At 51.5% G+C, this 18097-nt stretch overlaps 2 protein-coding genes across 2 annotated transcripts; both read left to right on the top strand.

Annotated features, from left to right (window-relative positions):
- The first annotated feature begins 1252 nt into the window (after positions 1–1252).
- Positions 1253–15528, top strand: LOC128779247 (histone-lysine N-methyltransferase PRDM9-like). Its single transcript, XM_071219436.1, has 12 exons — positions 1253–1361; positions 2107–2202; positions 2540–2663; positions 2914–3027; positions 4077–4126; positions 6158–6314; positions 6930–7010; positions 7208–7479; positions 7895–7962; positions 9140–9333; positions 11458–12750; positions 14440–15528. Exons 2-12 carry the CDS (start codon positions 2134–2136, stop codon positions 15108–15110), a joined length of 3093 nt encoding a protein of 1030 aa, XP_071075537.1. The 5' UTR covers positions 1253–1361; positions 2107–2133; the 3' UTR covers positions 15111–15528.
- Positions 12979–14294, top strand: LOC139441146 (histone-lysine N-methyltransferase PRDM9-like). The gene is made up of 2 exons (XM_071222318.1): positions 12979–12993; positions 13078–14294. The coding sequence occupies exons 1-2, from the start codon at positions 12979–12981 to the stop codon at positions 14287–14289; spliced, it is 1227 nt and encodes a 408-aa protein (XP_071078419.1). The 3' UTR covers positions 14290–14294.
- Positions 15529–18097: the final 2569 nt, after the last annotated feature.

The raw sequence follows: 18097 nt of genomic DNA, 5'->3' as shown, positions 1-18097 counted from the left end.
ACCTACATCCAAGATTACTCTATCCAGCAAGGCTATCATTTAGAATGGAAGGGCAGATAAAGTGCTTCTCAGATAAGGTCAAGTTAAAGGAGTTCATCATCACCACACTCTTATTATATGAAATGTTAAAGGGATTTATTATCTAAAAAAAGAAGATAAAAAATATGAACCGTAAAAATGACAGCAAACTCAGTTATTAACAACCACACCTAAAACAAAACCAAAGCAAACTAAGCAAACAACTAGAACAGGGACAGAACCACAGAGATGGAAAACACATGGAGGGTTATCAGGGGAGTGGGAGGGGGAGAGAGGGGAGAAAGGTACAGAGAATACGTAGAATAAATGGTAGGTAGAAAATAGACAGGGGGAGGGTAAGAATAGTATAGGAAATGTAGAAGCCAAAGACCTTATATGTATGACACATGGACATGAACTATAGGGGGGGATGTGGGAGGGAGGGGGTGGGCAGGATGGAGTGGAGTGAAGGGGGGGAAATGGGACAACTGTAATAGCATGATCAATAAATATATATTTTTTTAAATTTACTTAGTTTTGTTTAGTTTTATCTTGTCTTCCTATTTCTGAAATGTTTTCAGACCTGAGTTACTTAAACATATCTATTCCTCATAACGCCACTTCTTTGAGATGTGCAATTCTCCCAGTGTGTTTTCCAGTGCACTTATGTCATTTGTTGTGTTTAAATCTTTGAACCCTCTGGAACTTTCTTTGTGTCTACCAATTGGGTGGTCAGAATTTACTGACTTAACAGTTTCCCGGAATGCAACGCAGTCTTGACGGCGTCCTCACTGGTTATGCAGCTCTTGCTGAAAGTGCATTTGAAAAAGGAGGGCACCGAAGGGCCTAGACGAAAGTTGGGGATCCCAACTACAGTCTGGTGGAACAAAGACACTTTGTCAGGCGGCAGGAGGGCCACGTCCACGCGGCTCGGGGCTCCCAGCTCCTGCAGGGTGGGTCCCTCACCAGTCACAGGAAAACAAGCCTCGGAAACCGCCAAACCACTGTCCTCGCTGCAGGCTGTGTGACAGGAGCCCACTGGACCGAGAGCAGCCAATCCCCGCGGGGTGGGGCGGGCCTTCCTCCTGCCAGTTTCAAATCCTGGAATAACAGGCTGGCCCCGCCCCCTGCCCCGCCCTCTCAGCTTCTTCTGACCGCCCATTGGTGGGCAGGGCACTGGGATTGCAGCACTGATTGGCGGCTTGCTCCCACGTAGCTATCCAGGCAGGAGGATCCTCACCCCGCCCTCGTCCTCACACCTCCCGAGGGCGGGAAGCTGGGGAGCTGGGAGAATTCTGTCCTGCGAGGTGGGCAGCGCGCCAGGGGCCCCGGGAGACTGACCGGTAAGGGGGAACCTTGCCATGTGGAACCCTTAGCCCGAGACCTTCAAAGTCCAGCCTAAGAGACCCCAGATACCCTTATCCTGCGGGGCCCCAGATCCCTTCAGCATCGAGGGGCTCGCGTCCGCTAACCTGGAGGACCCCACATCTCCTAACCCCCAACGCTTAGACCTCCAAACAGCCTGAAAACCCCAGTTCCCCTCAGCTCGGGCACCCTACCTGCAGCTCGCCCGCGAAGACCACAGCTCCCCAATGCAGAGACCCCGAATGCCGTCGTCCTGGAAACGAACTCAACGGCGGGGAACCTGAAGCCCCTCGACGAGAGGCCCCAAATCTCGGCCTCAGAGGCCCCGCCCCCTCCCCCAGGCACTGTATGTGTCCGCAGCCTGGAGCACCAAGCCTGCGTCTCCGCCTGAGAGATGGCGGTCTGCTGGAGGCCGCGCCTGCGTCGCGTGCCGGTGTCTGCAGAGCCCGGTGCGACTCCCAGCCCTCCCCTGAGAAGAGCGCGTTTCCTGGCGCCGCCGCCGACGGGCCCTCCGACGCCCGGCTGCAGCCCCGGAGCCTGCGCTGAGGGGGCGTGCTGGGGGGGGGGAAGGGGGGAATGAGGGCGCCCCCCGCGGTCGGGTCTGCAGCAGCGCGGCTCGGCCCGTCCGGCCCCTCCTCCCGCAGCGCCCCGCGTCCCCCTCTCTCGGCGCCCTGCCAGCGCGGGAAAGGCGCTCGGCCCTCTCAGCGCCTTCTCCTTCCACAGGCGCCTCGGACTCGGGGCTGGGACGCCATGAACCGCGACGGGACCCCGCAGGAGCGCCCCGAGGGAGAAGCGGGGCGGACGGGGCGGAAGCCTCAGGTGAGCTGTGGGGCCGGCGGGGGGCAGGGCTCCGCAGACGCCCGGCCCTCGGGGTGACCCTCGCTGCGCGTGTGCGGGGCGCTGGTGGGAGAGACGGGGCTCCGCGTGGCGGGGCCGGGTCAGGGAAGCGGGGGAAGGCGCAGAGTGCGGGCGGGCGCCCCGGACGCAGCCGGGAGGAACAGCCGCTCGGGACCAGGGACACGGCCGACCCAGAGAGACTCGGGCTCGGTGCTTGCGGCACAAGGACCACCGAGGCCGCGCCGGCTCCCTGCACCAGGGGCAGGGCAGGCCCGAACGCACATCACTGAGTTACTGGTGCGTCCACTCTCCTCCCCAGGCCGAAGAAGCTTGGAAAGACGTTTCCCTCTACTTCTCCGGGGACGAGTGGGCGGCGATGGGAGACTGGGAGAAAGGCTGGCACCCGAACCGGAAGAGGAACTTCGACGTGCTCCTCAGTCGAGGTAGTGCGCAGGCAGGTGCCTGCTCGGGCTCGGGCGGCCCCCTCCCTCCGCCTGCGGCTCACTCCCGAGTGGACGCCGAAGGGGGGATTTGCTCCTTGGGGTCAGAGCAGGGCCGGCGCTGACAGTGCAGCGCCCACAGCGACTGGTCGTAGACTCTCCCATCCCGTGGGAGCCAGTCACACGGGCTTCCTGGAGCTCGTTCCTCCTCCAGGCTCTTTGCTTTCAGTTCAAAGGTCTTGTCGCTTTGCAGGTCTCAGGGCCCCGCGACCCCCTTTCATGTGTCACCGCCCCCGCAGGCCAGCTGCGGAGCTCCAGGAGGAGGACCCTGGGGACTCTGATGAAGAGTGGACTCCCAGGCAGCAAGGTGAGGGGCAGGAGGAACCAGAGCCGCCCTGCCGACACGGACCTGTTTAGGTCAGGCTGCATCTCGGGACTTAACCAGGGAGCAGGTTCGTTTGTCCAGCAAACAAGCAAGATGCCAAACAGTGTGTCGCACAGTAAGGGGCTATTCGTGTAAACTTTCAAGTGCAACATAATCACATGTATTTATAGATACAGTAATAAGCAGTAAATGTATAAGAACATACAAGTGAGTAAGAAATAACTGATTCAGAATAGTTGTAATCGCAAGAGAGGGAGGCAGGTCTGGCCGGTGAAGAGTGTTCCAACACCCGGCTGCCCACGGCCTGCATGGGGACAGATGGACAAGGTATTAACCACGGTGATTACGGGAGTTAGGGGGAGGCCCCGGGTAGGGAGGGGTTGGTCACTGTATCTTTCCTGGTGTCGGCCCTGGTGCCATTCTGTCCAGCATCACGAGTGCTCGCTTGGTAGGGCCAGTCTACTTCCATGGGTCTGGGGTTGAAACACAGCTGAAGTCAAGGTGCGATCTTTCACTTGACTGGATTTCTCTGTTTGTGTGGTCAGCAGACTGTGGGTGCTGACCGGAGTCTAATGATTAAGGAAGGGCGGGGACGGCCAGTAAGTGCCCGGGTGGGAGGGGACCAGAGAAAGGAGGCGAGGTGGCCGTGGTGCCGTAGCCCCGACAAGGCCAGTTTGAATGAAGAAAGCAGGACGGAGGAAGGGTTGTGTTAAAGACACGGAGTTTCTGTGCAGTCACTTTTACGACATTTTTGTCAGGAGAGGCCACTTTATTTCTAGTAAATGTGATAGATGCTGTATGAACATAGGATGAAGTGTGGATGGCACTCTGTCTATTTTCTTTATCTTTCTAATGAAATTAGTTGATGGCCCCAACAGAAGCCTAGGCCTCACGATACCTCAGAAAACCTTTTCCAATCACCCTGGATTGTTCTTGGACTGTTCTCATTCAGAATTCTGTGTCCCTGATAAGGATCTCCAGATTTTGGAAACATTTACCAACCAAAACACTGATTTCTCACCATCTTTCAGTGAAACCTTCTTGGGTGACCTTCAGAAGGGAACGGAGTGAACACCAGAAGGTGAGTATTTCCCAAATCCTGTTGACAAGAAAACTTTCCTCATAGACAGGAATGCAGGTAGGAGTAGGAAAATGCAGAAAGTACCCTGGGAACTTCTGCCTGCCTTTCCTGGTCTCTTCAACACATTGTCCAACATTATCCTTTTTTAAAGATTTTTTTAATTGATTTCTTTAGAGAGAGGGGAATGGAGGCAGAAAGAAGGAGAGAAACATGTGCGAAAGAAACATGAATAGGTTGCCTCTTGCACGTCGCCAACTGGGGGACCTGGTCCGCAACCCAGGCGTGTGCCCTGACCGGGAATGGAACTGGTGACCTTTCAGTCTGCAGGCAGCGCTCGATCCACTGAGCCACACCAGCCAGGGCTCATCATCAGCTTAACAGTTAACAACGACAGCAACAATAGTAACTGCCAGTTGTTTCATTCTCACAATGTTTCAGACTTTAAACATTCTACGTGAATAAATTCACTTACATTACAACAACCTGAGGAGGTAGGTACTATAACTGTCACCATTTACGATGAGGAAAGTGAGCTTTCAGAGATACAGAAATGTTTGACTATATGTCTTAAGATCACGGTATCAGGTAGTGCAATCTAATCCATAGTGTCTTCTCTAAACCACTTACACACTCATTACAGCATTCATGGTTTTGCCCTGGCCAGCATGACCAGTTGGGTGTCTTCTTGCAAAGCGAAAGATCACCGGTTTGATTCCTGGTCAGGGCACATGCCTGGGTTGTGGGCCAGGTTCCCGGTTGGGGGGCGTGTGAGAGGCAAGCGATCAATGTTTCTCTCTCACGTCGATGTTTCTCTCCCTCTCTTTCTCCCTCCCTTCCCCTCTCTCAAGAAGATAAAATCTTTTTTAAAAACTAGAAAAATAAACTCTCATAGTTTCTAAAGTTTACATTGTCTTATCCATATGTCATTACATCATTCATCTGACTGATGGTTTCAACCGAAGTTCTTCTCTGCTCCAGTGAGAGGGGCACTGAGACCCTCTGAGTAAGGAAAGCGTATGATATGTAGGCAGTTTGTACAGTGTATGCCCAGATGAAGAAGAATGTAAAATGTCCAGGATCACAGCCTCCCACTCTAATCAAAGAAAGCATCTCCTACCCCTGAGGAGCTTCAGGTTTGATGATTGAGAAACAACAAATAATAACATGACTTGAGGACTTCACATAGGTTACACACTCTTCAACAGTATCTCATCCATCGGGAACTGATTTCAAATGCCGTTTCTTGTAAGGTGAAGTAACAGCTTCTTTCTCTGAATTCTAATGCGGCCACTCTCGTCCTGTTTGGAATCATTTGTTCAGCCTGCCTACCTCTGCACTGTGAGCTCTTTGAGAGGCTGGTCCATACCTGAGACTTCTCAGAAGTCACAGGCCCAGATCAGGGCCCCCGAATGTTTGCCGAATGAATGATTTCACAATTACAAATTAAACTAGAAGATGATCAATGAACACGGAAGGTAATTTCTGTGAGATTTGAAATATGGAGAGAGCTGAGGGGTAAATTGATGGCAGGACTGTAACCTCACATTCATACTGTATCACACAATTCACAGAATGCTTCACTGAACATTATTCTATTTCATGTTTACTATAACATTAAAAATTAGCTTGTTTTATAGATCATGAAACTGAAGACAACTAGCTACTGATACAGCCTTATCCAAACAGAATTGGTGGGAACCAGCTAATCTAAGTACAAATATTCTTTCCAAGGTATTGCAGATTTTACCACCATTTTATTTACTGCCTAGATATGTTTCTGCCAACGATTTCTCTATTCTCTTCCCAATATCCTTCACTCTCAATATCACAGAGACAGTTGAAAGAAAAGAGCCATAAGGCATGAGTTCTAATCTTGGATTCACTACCCACATTGGCCCTATGCCCTCTAATATTCATACTCCCTAGGTATTTCCAAGGGTTGAAGTTTTAAAGACATGCATATAAAATGTATCATAGGCCTTAAAAAATTAAATACATGCTATCTTTTAATATGTGACTCTTATATTGAAGGCAACATCCAGGGTGCCGTTAAGCAATGAGTACAGTTTGAAGGAATTGTCAGGAACAGCAAATTTGATGACTGCAAGTGACTCAGAGCAGGCCCAGAATCCAGCGTCCCCGCCTGGAGAAGCGTGTGCCTTTGGACGGCACACTAGACAAAAATCAGGTAAGAGAACATAGTTTGGAAACGTTAGTTCCTCTCAGCCCTACAGAAGGGCTGATAACTATGGCCTGGGTCTGGGGGGCGGACTTCGGATGGACTCGGATTCAAGCTGGGCTGAGCTGAGGCTGAAGTTAGCACTGGAGCTGTGGGCAAATCCTGTAAATGCTCCGAGCTCCTGAATGCTACTGTGTAAAGTGAAGAGAATGAGACATCGCTCGTGTATTGTTTGAAAGGTTAAGTTACATTTAAAATAATTGATACACGCAAGATGTCCAACAAATGCATCTGTGATCATAGCAGCCACACTTTATTGGTGTTGGGTGCCCAGGCCTTTGCTCAAGGCCTAACGCATAATGTGCACTCCATGAATACTTTATGAATGGTTACAGGTTGGCAGGTTACACCTGGTAATGGGAAGATCTAGGAACTAAAACTGCATCAGTCATCTGTAGTTGGTGTGGAGTCTTAGTCTTCTGAACCAATAGTTAACAGTAAAATACCAGAATATGCAAAGGACGGGTAATAATTTGATGGGAGGAGATTGTGTGTTATATGACAAAATGGGAACTAACACTCCACACCCCACCAACCTCGCTCACCTGGCCTTCTCCAACTTAGAACTCAGGAGAGAGGAGATTGACGTGGAGATGTACAGCCTACGAGAAGAGATCGGCGAGCCCCAGGATGATGACTACCTCTGTAAGTGACTCACGAAGAAGCGTGTTATGATACAGTAACTTCATCCAGTCCTTTGGTCCCCAAATCATTCCCTTCCTCTAGTGACCTGGAGTACAGCATTGAGTCTCAGTGATGTCAGTGCTGGACGCCCTCTGAAGCTCTTTGTGTCCAGGAGCATGCGCTGTACCTTCCCTAACCCCTGTTGCTCTCGCCTCTAGATTGTCAGAAGTGTCAGAACTTCTTCATCGACAGCTGTGCTGTGCATGGGCCCCCTGCATTTGTAAAGGACAGTGCAGCGGACAAGGGGCATCCCAACCGCTCGGCCCTCACCCTGCCCCCTGGGTTGAGAATCGGGCCATCGGGCATCCCTGAGGCTGGGCTTGGAGTGTGGAATGAGGCAGCTGATTTGCCAGTGGGTCTGCACTTTGGCCCTTATGAAGGACACATCACAGAAGATGAAGAGGCAGCCAAGAGCAGATACTCCTGGCTGGTGAGAAGTATTTGCCTCTTCCACTGTCCTCTGGCTTCCCACATTCCTTCTGAGGCCTGGAGGGACCTCACCTCCTACATGCTAGACATGGAGGGACAACATGGTTAGCTGTGTGCACTGACGGGACTTCACATGAACACAGAGCTCCTGTTTAAGGATCAGAGCGTAAGTGGGAGCAAAGTGGTGCAGACACAAAGGAGTGGCTCCTCCCTTGTGGGGCTCCTGCTCTGATTGGACAGCCAGACTCAGATGTGTAGATGATGAGTAAGGAAAATATCGTGTGGTCACAACTGGCAGTGGAATCCCCATGCAGGCTGAAAGAGCTTTGATGACAGTGGAGTAAAATAATTCCTCTGACTATTACCTCCCCACAAAAAAAAAATAAAAGGTCTTTAACTTCTTTTCTGAAATGCAGATCGCCAAGGGGAGAAACTGCTATGAGTATGTGGATGGAAAGGACAAATCCTGGGCCAACTGGATGAGGTGAGGTCAACAGGTCTCTGGGTGCCAGAGGGGACACTCATTCCCCCACAAGCCCATATGTCTCTCCCTCTCATCATGCCTCGCTCAGTGGTCTCCCTTAATCCTTTTTCCTCTTTTTCTCCATACAGTGTTCTTTCATTTCAGGGGACATTTAGGAAAAAAGTAGCACATACGTCCTCAAAATGTAAAGCTCTCTGCTAGACACAGTCTGGGCACTGGAAAGGACCTTGAACAGCCTAGATTCACCAGGGACACTGGATTACACTTTAATGTATCAAATGAGCATTAATTAAGCACTCACTATATTCCAGGTTAGATGAAGGAATACATTACTTGAACAGGTCACACAACCCATGTCCTTATGGAGGACTTCTCACAGACAGACATAAAAACAATTGCTTTTAGAAACATTTAACTATAATTTCCAAGAAGTGCACAGTGTCAAGATAGCACAAACCAAGGACGGCCTAAACCTGGGGGGCAGCAAACCGTCCCAGCCTCACTTCTAACTAGAGCTGGGCTGTGAGGCCTGCAGAGGAGTGGTCACGGGCCCCTTTCCTGAGAGGGGCTCTCTTTTATCAGGGATAACAGAATGGGAATCAACTACTATTGTTCTGTTTTATTCTACTAAGACAAAAGACCTCCAATTATGGTAACCTTGGGGAGGCAAGTGAACGGTACCCTAAATAAAGTGTAGGGGGGCTGGAGAAAGGCCTCTCAAGAGAAAACACGTGGGCTGAGTACTGAATAATTAGTGAGCTAATTTAGAAGCAGGCCCTAGATCAAGCACCAGGTTCTGTGGTGTGAGACAACTTGATTTAGACTTGGAGAAGCCAGAGAGCACTGGACATTATGCCCAGTCAGGGTGGAGGTTAAGTCTGGAACTGGGTTTTACAAAATGGTATTAGGCAGCATTAGCACTGCAAGCAGGACTTGGAGGTAGGAGTTCACATGACACGCTGACAGACCTCAGACTCTGAACAGAAGGTCCCCGGGAGCAGTAGGGGCTGTGAGCGACACCAGAGCCTCAGGGCCGTAAGAGTCAGTGAGGAGCTGGACATGGACTTTGCTTTGCTGGAGGGGACGGTGCGGTGTGGCAGGTGGTCCGGGAAGGGCTTTTCAGGTAGTGAGAACTCATCGCTGTGCTTTTGTTTCCCTTCATCTGCCTCAATCCCAGGTATGTGAACTGCGCCCGGGATGATGAAGAGCAGAACCTGGTGGCCTTTCAATACCACAGGCAGATTTTCTACCGAACCTGCCGGGTCGTCAGGCCGGGCTGTGAGCTGCTGGTCTGGTGCGGGGACGAGTATGGCCAGGAGCTGGGCAGCAAGTGGGGCAGCAAGTGGAAGAGAGAGCTCGTAGCCGGGAGAGGTGGGCACCACTGTTCTTCAAAACAGAAAGAGAAGAGAGAATTCTCCATAGAAATATTCCTGATCCAACTCCTAAGTAGAGTAAAATCCAATCTAAAGTCAGTAAAGTTTCAAATCAGATGCTTCAGAAATTCACAATTCATTCATATGCCTTTGACTCTTAGGCAAAATTTTTATGTTTTTTATTTTTAAAGTATTTCATGCACAAAATATACAGCTGCATATAGTGCTGAAAGGCTGAGAGGCAAAAAAAAAAAAAGTTCTCAAGCACTAACCAGCTCTCTCACCAAGGCGGTTTTTCTGACACTTATAGCTGTTTCTTCTTAAATTTCCTCCATACTTCTAAATAAAACATTTTTGTTTATAGGCATTAATCATTTTTTAAAGATCTTGCCCTGGCTGGGGTGGCTCAGTGGATTCAGCACCGGCCTGGGAACCAAAGGGTCGCCAGTTAGATTCCCGTTTGGGGCACATGCCTGGGTTGTGGGCCAGGTCCCCAGTAGGGGGCGTGTGACAGGCAACCACACATTGATGTTTCTCTCCCTCTCCCTCCCTCCCCCCATTTTCTGAAAATAAATAAATCTTTTTTTAGAGTGGAAAGGAGGGGGAAAAAGATCAGTGTGCAAGGGAAACATTAATCAGTTGTCTGGCACGCCCCAGCTACCCCACAACCCTGGCATGTGCTCTGACGAAATCGAACTTGTAGCCTTTCAGTTTGTGGGACAACACCCAACCCACTGAGCCACACCCTTCAGGCAGGGCACGTTTGTCCGTCATTTCAGTGAATTCTCAGGTGAGATCCTACTCTGGCGCACAGGGTCCTGGGACCAGGAAGTACAGCTTAACATGAGGACGAGAATCACTGCTCTGGAGGGGCTGACGGTGGAGGAGGGAAGCCCAGGCACAGGTGCTTGCATGTATATAACACTGCACAGCGGTTAGTGCTTTGGAGAAAACTCATCCAGGACGAGAGCCTAGGGATCAGTGTGAGAGGAGGTGCGGTGTGGCAGGTGGTCCGAGAAGGGCTCTCTCGGGAGATAACATTTACTACAATACCTGCGGGCAAAGGGTCCCAGGCAGAGGGAGCCTCTAGAGCAGGGAAGAAAAGAGGTGGGATGTTGAATTGGCTGAGGGTCACTCGGGTCTCGTCTCAGCACAGAGGGTAAGAACGGAGATCAGACAGATGCTCCGCAGCCCGGAAATGCGGCGCCAATGATCCGAGTTGAGACACTGGGGACTCTCCTGAGTGAAAGTGCAGTCGTCAGCTGCAGAGTGCTGTGTTCTCTGTTCTGATTGTGCTTTGTTAATTTTTAGAAAATAAACTCCAGTGGGGGATCCCCTCAGAGATTGCTTCATCTCCAAGTGAGAGAGTATGGCGGTGGGTCAGAGAGGAACAGGAGTCGGGCATGGAAGAAGTGTAGTTGGAGAAATATTTTGAAACGACTTCTCAGTGTATTTGAAATGGGCTAACACTGAATGAAATGAAGCATAAATGTCTGGTGTGAGGCTTGAGGAAGGATTTTTTTTTTTAAGATTTTATTTATTTATTTTTAGAGGGGAAGAGGGAGAAAGAGGGAAACATCAATGTGTGGTTGCCTCTCGCACGCCCCCTACTGGGGACCTGGCCCACAACCCAGGCATGTGTCATGACTGGGAATTGAACTTGCGACTCTTTGCTTCGCAGGCTGGCACTCAACCCACTGAGCCACACAAGCAAGGTCAGGGAGGACATTTTATTTTACTGTTTAGGAAAACAGAGCAGCAATTCCTAGTTGGAGCCTGTGGTTTGCTCTTTAACACGACTTAGAAGATGCCTATAGAAGGGAAAGGTCACTGCAGTCCCATCCGCACAGGGAGTGAAATGGCCTCTCGTGCTCCTCGAAAGCCCCCAGTCTGGGCAATATTAGAACAGACCCTCTTGATGGGGGCTTTCTGGATTTCTGAAGAAGGTGCACTGCACAAAAATAAAAAGGAAAATAGGGTGCGAGTGGACGCTTTGTGGGAGACGGAGCTTGCATTGTCACCACAGTAAGAAAGACTCACGGGGCAGGTCTCACCAGCAGCCAAGTCGTGCAGCCCAGGCATTCTCGTCAACATGTGCCCTGACCAAACCTTTCTCTTTCAGCGGAACCACAGCCAGAGATCCACCCATGTCCCTCCTGCTCTCTGGCCTTCTCCAGTCAGAAGTTCCTCAGCCAACACGTGAAACACAGCCACCCCTCTCAGAGTCTCCTGGGAACATCTGCAAGAAAACACCTCCAAGCAGAGGAACCCTGCCTAGAGGATCAGAATCAGCAGCAGCAACAAACTAGTACTCACAGTTGGAAAGATAAAGCTGAAGGTCAAGAGGTCAAAGAAACGTCCAAACCTTTGCTTCAAAGGATCAGTCAGAGGAGAATCTCAAGACCCTTTTCCCAACCTTCCAAAGAACCAATGAGGAGCTCCAGCGAGCATGAGAGAATGATGGAGGAAGAGCCCCATAGAGGCCAGAAAGAGAGACCAGAGGACACAGGCAAGTTGTTTGTGAAAGTAGGATTGTCAAGAACTGTAACAATCGAGCATGGAGGGTGTTCGCAAAGCTTCAGTGATGGGTCACATCTCATTAGAGGCCAGAGGACACACTCAGGGGAGAAGCCCTATGTCTGCAGGGAGTGTGGGAGAGGCTTTACACGGCAGTCACATCTCATCACACACCAGAGGACACACTCAGGGAAGAAGCCCTATGTCTGCAGGGAGTGTGGGCGAGGCTTTACCTGGAAGTCAAATCTTACCACACACCAGAGGATACACTCAGGGGAGAAGCCCTATGTCTGCAGGGAGTGTGGGCGAGGTTTTACACGGAACTCAGTTCTCATAAGACACCAGAGGATACACTCAGGGGAGAAGCCCTATGTTTGCAGGGAGTGCGGGCGAGGCTTTACATACAAATCAGTTCTCATCACACACCAAAGGACACACTCAGGGGAGAAGCCCTATGTTTGCAGGGAGTGTGGGCGAGGCTTTACACGCAGGTCAGATCTCATCACACACCACAGGACACACTCAGGGGAGAAGCCCTATGTCTGCAGGGAGTGTGGGCGAGGCTTTACACGCAAGTCAGATCTCATCACACACCAGAGGATACACTCAGGGGAGAAGCCCTATGTTTGCAGGGAGTGTGGGCGAGGCTTTACACGGCAGTCCCATCGCATCAGACACCAGAGGACACACTCAGGGGAGAAGCCCTATGTCTGCAGGGAGTGTGGGAGAGGCTTTACACGGCAGTCACATCTCATCAGACACCAGAGGACACACTCAGGGGAGAGGCCCCATGTTTGCAGGGAGTGTGGGCGAGGCTTTACACGGAAGTCACATCTCATCACACACCAGAGGACACACTCAGGGGAGAAGCCCTATGTCTGCAGGGAGTGTGGGCGAGGCTTTACACAGAAGTCACATCTCATCACACACCAGAGGATAAACTCAGGGGAGAAGCCCTATGTTTGCAGGGAGTGTGGGCGAGGCTTTACACGGCAGTCACATCTCATCACACACCAGAGGACACACTTAGGGGAGAAGCCCTAGGTCTGCAGGGAGTGCGGGCAAGGCTTTACATGCAAGTCAAATCTCATCACACACCAGAGGACACACTCAGGGAAGAAGCCCTATGTCTGCAGGGAGTGTGGGCGAGGCGAGGCTTTACCTGGAAGTCAAATCTTACCACACACCAGAGGATACACTCAGGGGAGAAGCCCTATGATTGCAGGGAGTGAGGGCGAGGCGAGGCTTTACCTGGAAGTCAAATCTTACCACACACCAGAGGATACACTCAGGGGAGAAGCCCTATGTTTGCAGGGAGTGTGGGCGAGGCTTTACACGGAAGTCACATCTCATCACACACCAGAGGACACACTCCGGGGAGAAGCCCTATGTTTGCAGGGAGTGTGGGAGAGGTTTTACACGGAACTCAGTTCTCATAAGACACCAGAGGATACACTCAGGGGAGAAGCCCTATGTTTGCAGGGAGTGCGGGCGAGGCTTTACATACAAATCAGTTCTCATCACACACCAAACGACACACTCCGGGGAGAAGCCCTATGTTTGCAGGGAGTGTGGGCGAGGCTTTACACGGCAGTCCCATCTCATCAGACACCAGAGGACACACTCAGGGGAGAAGCCCTATGACTGCAGGGAGTGTGGGAGAGGCTTTACACGGCAGTCACATCTCATCAGACACCAGAGGACACACTCAGGGGAGAAGCCCCATGTTTGCAGGGAGTGTGGGCGAGGCTTTACACGGAAGTCACATCTCATCACACACCAGAGGACACACTCAGGGAAGACGCCCTATGTCTGCAGGGAGTGTGGGCGAGGCTTTACCTGGAAGTCAAATCTTACCACACACCAGAGGATACACTCAGGGGAGAAGCCCTATGTTTGCAGGGAGTGTGGGCGAGGCTTTACACGGCAGTCACATCTCATCACACACCAAAGGACACACTCCGGGGAGAAGCCCTATGTTTGCAGGGAGTGTGGGAGAGGTTTTACACGGAACTCAGTTCTCATCACACACCAGAGGACACACTCAGGAGAGAAGCCCTATGTTTGCAGGGAGTGTGGGCGAGGCTTTACATACAAATCAGTTCTCATCACACACCAAAGGACACACTCCGGGGAGAAGCCCTATGTTTGCAGGGAGTGTGGGCGAGGCTTTACACGCAAGTCAGATCTCATCACACACCAGAGGGCACATTCAGGAGAGAAGCCCTATGTCTGCAGGGAGTGTGGGAGTGGCTTTACACGGAAGTCACATCTCATCACACACCAGAGGACACACTCAGGGGAGAACCCCTATGTCTGCAGGGAGTGTGGGCGAGGCTTTACCTGGAAGTCAAATCTTACCACACACCAGAGGATACACTCAGGGGAGAAGCCCTATGTCTGCAGGGAGTGTGGGAGTGGCTTTACACGGAAGTGACATCTCATCACACACCAGAGGACACACTCAGGGGAGAAGCCCTATGTCTGCAGGGAGTGTGGGCGAGGCTTTACCTGGAAGTCAAATCTTACCACACACCAGAGGACACACTCAGGGGAGAAGCCCTATGTTGCAGGGAGTGTGGGCGAGGCTTTACACGCAAGTCAGATCTCATCACACACCAGAGGACACACTCAGGGCAGAAGCCCTATGTTTGCAGGGAGTGTGGGCGAGGCTTTACACGGAAGTCAGTTCTCATCACACACCAGAGGACACACTCAGGGGAGAAGCCCTATGTCTGCAGGGAGTGTGGGCGAGGCTTTACACGCAAGTCAGATCTCATCAGACACCAGAGGACACACTCAGGGCAGAAGCCCTATGTTTGCAGGGAGTGTGGGCGAGGCTTTACACGGAAGTCAGTTCTCATCACACACCAGAGGACACACTCAGGGGAGAAGCCCTATGTCTGCAGGGAGTGTGGGCGAGGCTTTACACGCAAGTCAGATCTCATCAGACACCAGAGGACACACTCAGGGAAGAAGCCCTATGTTTGCAGGGACTGTGGGCGAGGCTTTACACAGAAGTCACATCTCATCACACACCAGAGGGCACATTCAGGGGAGAAGCCCTATGTCTGCAGGGAGTGTGGGAGAGGCTTTACACGGCAGTCACATCTCATCACACACCAGAGGACACACTCAGGGGAGAAGCCCTATGTCTGCAGGGAGTGTGGGCGAGGCTTTACACGCAAGTCAGATCTCATCACACACCAGGGGACACACTCAGGGGAGAAGGCCTATGTTTGCAGGTGGACTGAGTGAGTCTTTAGCAGTAAGTCTCATATCAATAGCCATAGGAAGTCTAGGGCCCCTTACTCTCCCCAAGATTGTAATTAGTACAGAAGTAACTGGTTAAACAAACCGTCCAGTTTCATGACAAGAGACGAGATGGACAAACAGTTCCATAGTGATATGGGGATGCCAGCACCAATCTCATTCATGGTTTTTGACGTCCTATTCTAACAAGTTTTGTCTCTGTACAAATATGAAGCCCACATCCCTCACTCCCCTCACCACTGAAAGCAGAGAGTTTGGGAAGAGTCACAAAGAACTCATACTCTCAGGTACAGAAATTCAACTCCTGCAAATGTGTAAGTCTGGAGTCAGTCTGCTTTGGTTACTGCCCAGAGAGCTAGAGGGATTTGAGACAGACTCACCAGGGAAGGGAATTCCCCAGACTCCTGGGAAGCGGGCCTTTTCTCCTAATCATCCCCTTACCCCCCCTCCCTTGGCTTCTCTGGGCTCTTCTCCAGTTTCCTACAACATCTGAAGCCTCAGAGGTGATTGGTAGGGAGGAACATATGCTTGTGCACAGACGTGAGCCTGGCTCAGTCTGGGCACCTGGTCTTCCTCACTCTCCTTGCTGCCCCTTCAGGGTCAGCGTTTCCTGGTGCACAGCATACAGATTCCACATCAGTCTGTAATGGGTGTGAGTCTCAGCTCTGTCTCCTCCAGCTGTGTGATGTAAGGCAAGATTCTCAGCTTCTCTCTGCCTGCTTCCTAGTCTGTACAGTGGAAATGGGAACTCCAGCCTTTCGGATTGACATTCAAAGTTGAGTGAGCACAGAGGATCGCTGAGATCACAAGTCCTGCTGAACAGCCTTCAGTGCCCATGTCTCCCGGGTCTTTAGTGCTGGACAGAGGAAGATAAGGACAGGGTAGGGGTCTGTAGACAAATTCAGACTTTGAGCAGACCCCACTGCTTTCCCCACACAGACTCAGTGGCCCTGAGGTGGGGGATGCGCTCCCCTCCGGGTCACCACCCTCCCAGAGCCCATGCACCCTCAGAGCCTCCTCAACACAGGCAGGTGCTACTGAGAGTGACCTGTGAAGCAAGACCCTTGCCCACCCCTTGCTGAGGACTGACCCTGGGAACAGCATGTCCCTGCACTGGTGTGTTAGGTGGGATAGATGGTAAGCCAGGGCAGGGAGGCCGAGGAAGTCATGTCTCTCCCACTAACTAGGCAGTCCTGATCCTGGTCCAATTCTATTGCCAGCAGATGTTCCAGCATCACAAGAAACACCGTGCTAACACACTGAGATTCTAGGTATCGTTTCCACTATCTGGCAAAGGCTTTAAACTTCATCCCAAAGCCTAGAAGATGGGAGGGGGTCCACAGCGCTCAAGGGAAGGACCCAGAAAACAAACTTGTCAAATAGCTTTCCTCTGGCCCTGTCTGCTTTATGAGAGGGTCCCCAGTGCTTACAGAAAGAGCCCTTAGGTAACTGTGGGTAACTGCCTCAACTTTAACTCCGTCATTTACCTGCTTTACAAGATGACCAACTGGGGTCTGAAGCGAGATAAGGATTGGAGCTAACTACCCCAACACATACCTACATTTGAGTAGTCACGTGCCCCGTGGACGCTGGCACTGCTGTTACCCATCAACATGTGTCTTCCTCACCCCCATCCCACCAAATATATGAGTCCTCAGGACGAAGGACCTGGTGCTCTTGCCTTTGACCCCCACCTCGGCAAGGCCTGTCCTTGTCCATGCGAGTGTATCATGAACACACCCTGCTTGCACGCTAGTACACTTGCCGATCTGTGATCCTTTACTGCATCGGCAAGAAGAACCGAGTTTCTCCTGTGACAGGTGCGCCCCATCTGCGTATGGCGTTCATGAAGCCCACACACGGCAGCTTCTGTGATGCACTTTCCTCGTACCCGGGCCCCACAGGGCTTCTTGCACCACTGACACCATCTCGAAATTAGTACTTACTGCATCTTTAAGCTTTTGTTTGTGAAGTGAAGTCTGATGGGATGATGGACATACGCAATGTTGGTCATTCCTGGCCACCCATTCCCAGATGATGTCCACAATGGCCCAAGAGCACAAAATTCCCGTGGACCCAATGGCTGGGAGTCCAGCAAGACTCAGGGTGAGAACAGGGTAAACATCCCCATCCACATAATCATAGCGAGGGTGCTAACAGCTCCCAGAGGTCACACTTTTCTTAGAACCAGAGCCAAGTTCAATACAGAGAGATGGCGAACAATCAGTGAGGACCCCGTCACACCCTCTCCTGCATGAGGGAGACCTAAGCACGACCCACCCTGTTCCTGCTGGGGTGGGTTCCCCAAAGGGGGACACCCAAGTCCCATGACCTGGACGATGACCTTTCTGTCCTCCCAGTGCCAGGCTTGTGAAGAGTGTCTACATAAACTGTGGATTCCAGTAATAAATATCCACTATTTTCTTTTTTGCTTTTTTAAAGGAAGGTGTGTGTCTTGGGTTTTGTGTCCCTTCCCTGTTTCTCCCCCCCACCAGTGCAGCCCAGAGAGAACACCATAAACTCAATATTCTGTGGCTTTCAGCATGGGCATGGGAGAGGGGCAGAGTCCTGGTGTGATGCTGCCAGAGGGGCTGCACTGACATACAGTGGGGAGGGGACCACAGACTGCCAGGTGATGGTCACCATGACCCCAGACCAGGACAGACCCTGGAGCTCTCCCAGAAGGCTTAGTGATCCCAGATGAGTAGAGAGAGGTCTGTTCCCTCTCCCTCCCCTTCAGCAGCAAACCACATTCCTAGTGTAGCTGCCAGCCTCCAAGGTGTCCCCCAAATCCACATGCTGTCACCCCTGCCCTTGTACAGTCCCTCCTTCACACAACCAGGCTGATCTGTGTTGGGAAAATGGTGTGCAGCTCTCAAAGCTAAGCTTTTGTGTCAGCCTTGCTTGCACAGGTTCACACGGTCTCAGACCACCTTGTGCTGGGAGCTGGGTGTTTACCCGGCGTCTGCCCT

Source organism: Desmodus rotundus, chromosome 9 (assembly GCF_022682495.2).
Source record: "Desmodus rotundus isolate HL8 chromosome 9, HLdesRot8A.1, whole genome shotgun sequence".
Lineage (NCBI taxonomy): Eukaryota > Metazoa > Chordata > Mammalia > Chiroptera > Phyllostomidae > Desmodus > Desmodus rotundus.
The sequence above is the reverse complement of the archived record's forward strand: the minus strand, read 5'-3'. Positions and strand labels throughout refer to the sequence as shown.

Coding starts and splice junctions, on each gene's coding strand:
- LOC128779247 (XM_071219436.1), top strand. CDS start 2,134: ATGAACCGCGACGGGACCCCGCAGGAGCGCCCCGAGGGAGAAGCGGGG. Junction 2,203..2,539: donor GGACGGGGCGGAAGCCTCAG/GTGAGCTGTGGG, acceptor TCTCCTCCCCAG/GCCGAAGAAGCTTGGAAAGA. Junction 7,963..9,139: donor TCCTGGGCCAACTGGATGAG/GTGAGGTCAACA, acceptor CCTCAATCCCAG/GTATGTGAACTGCGCCCGGG.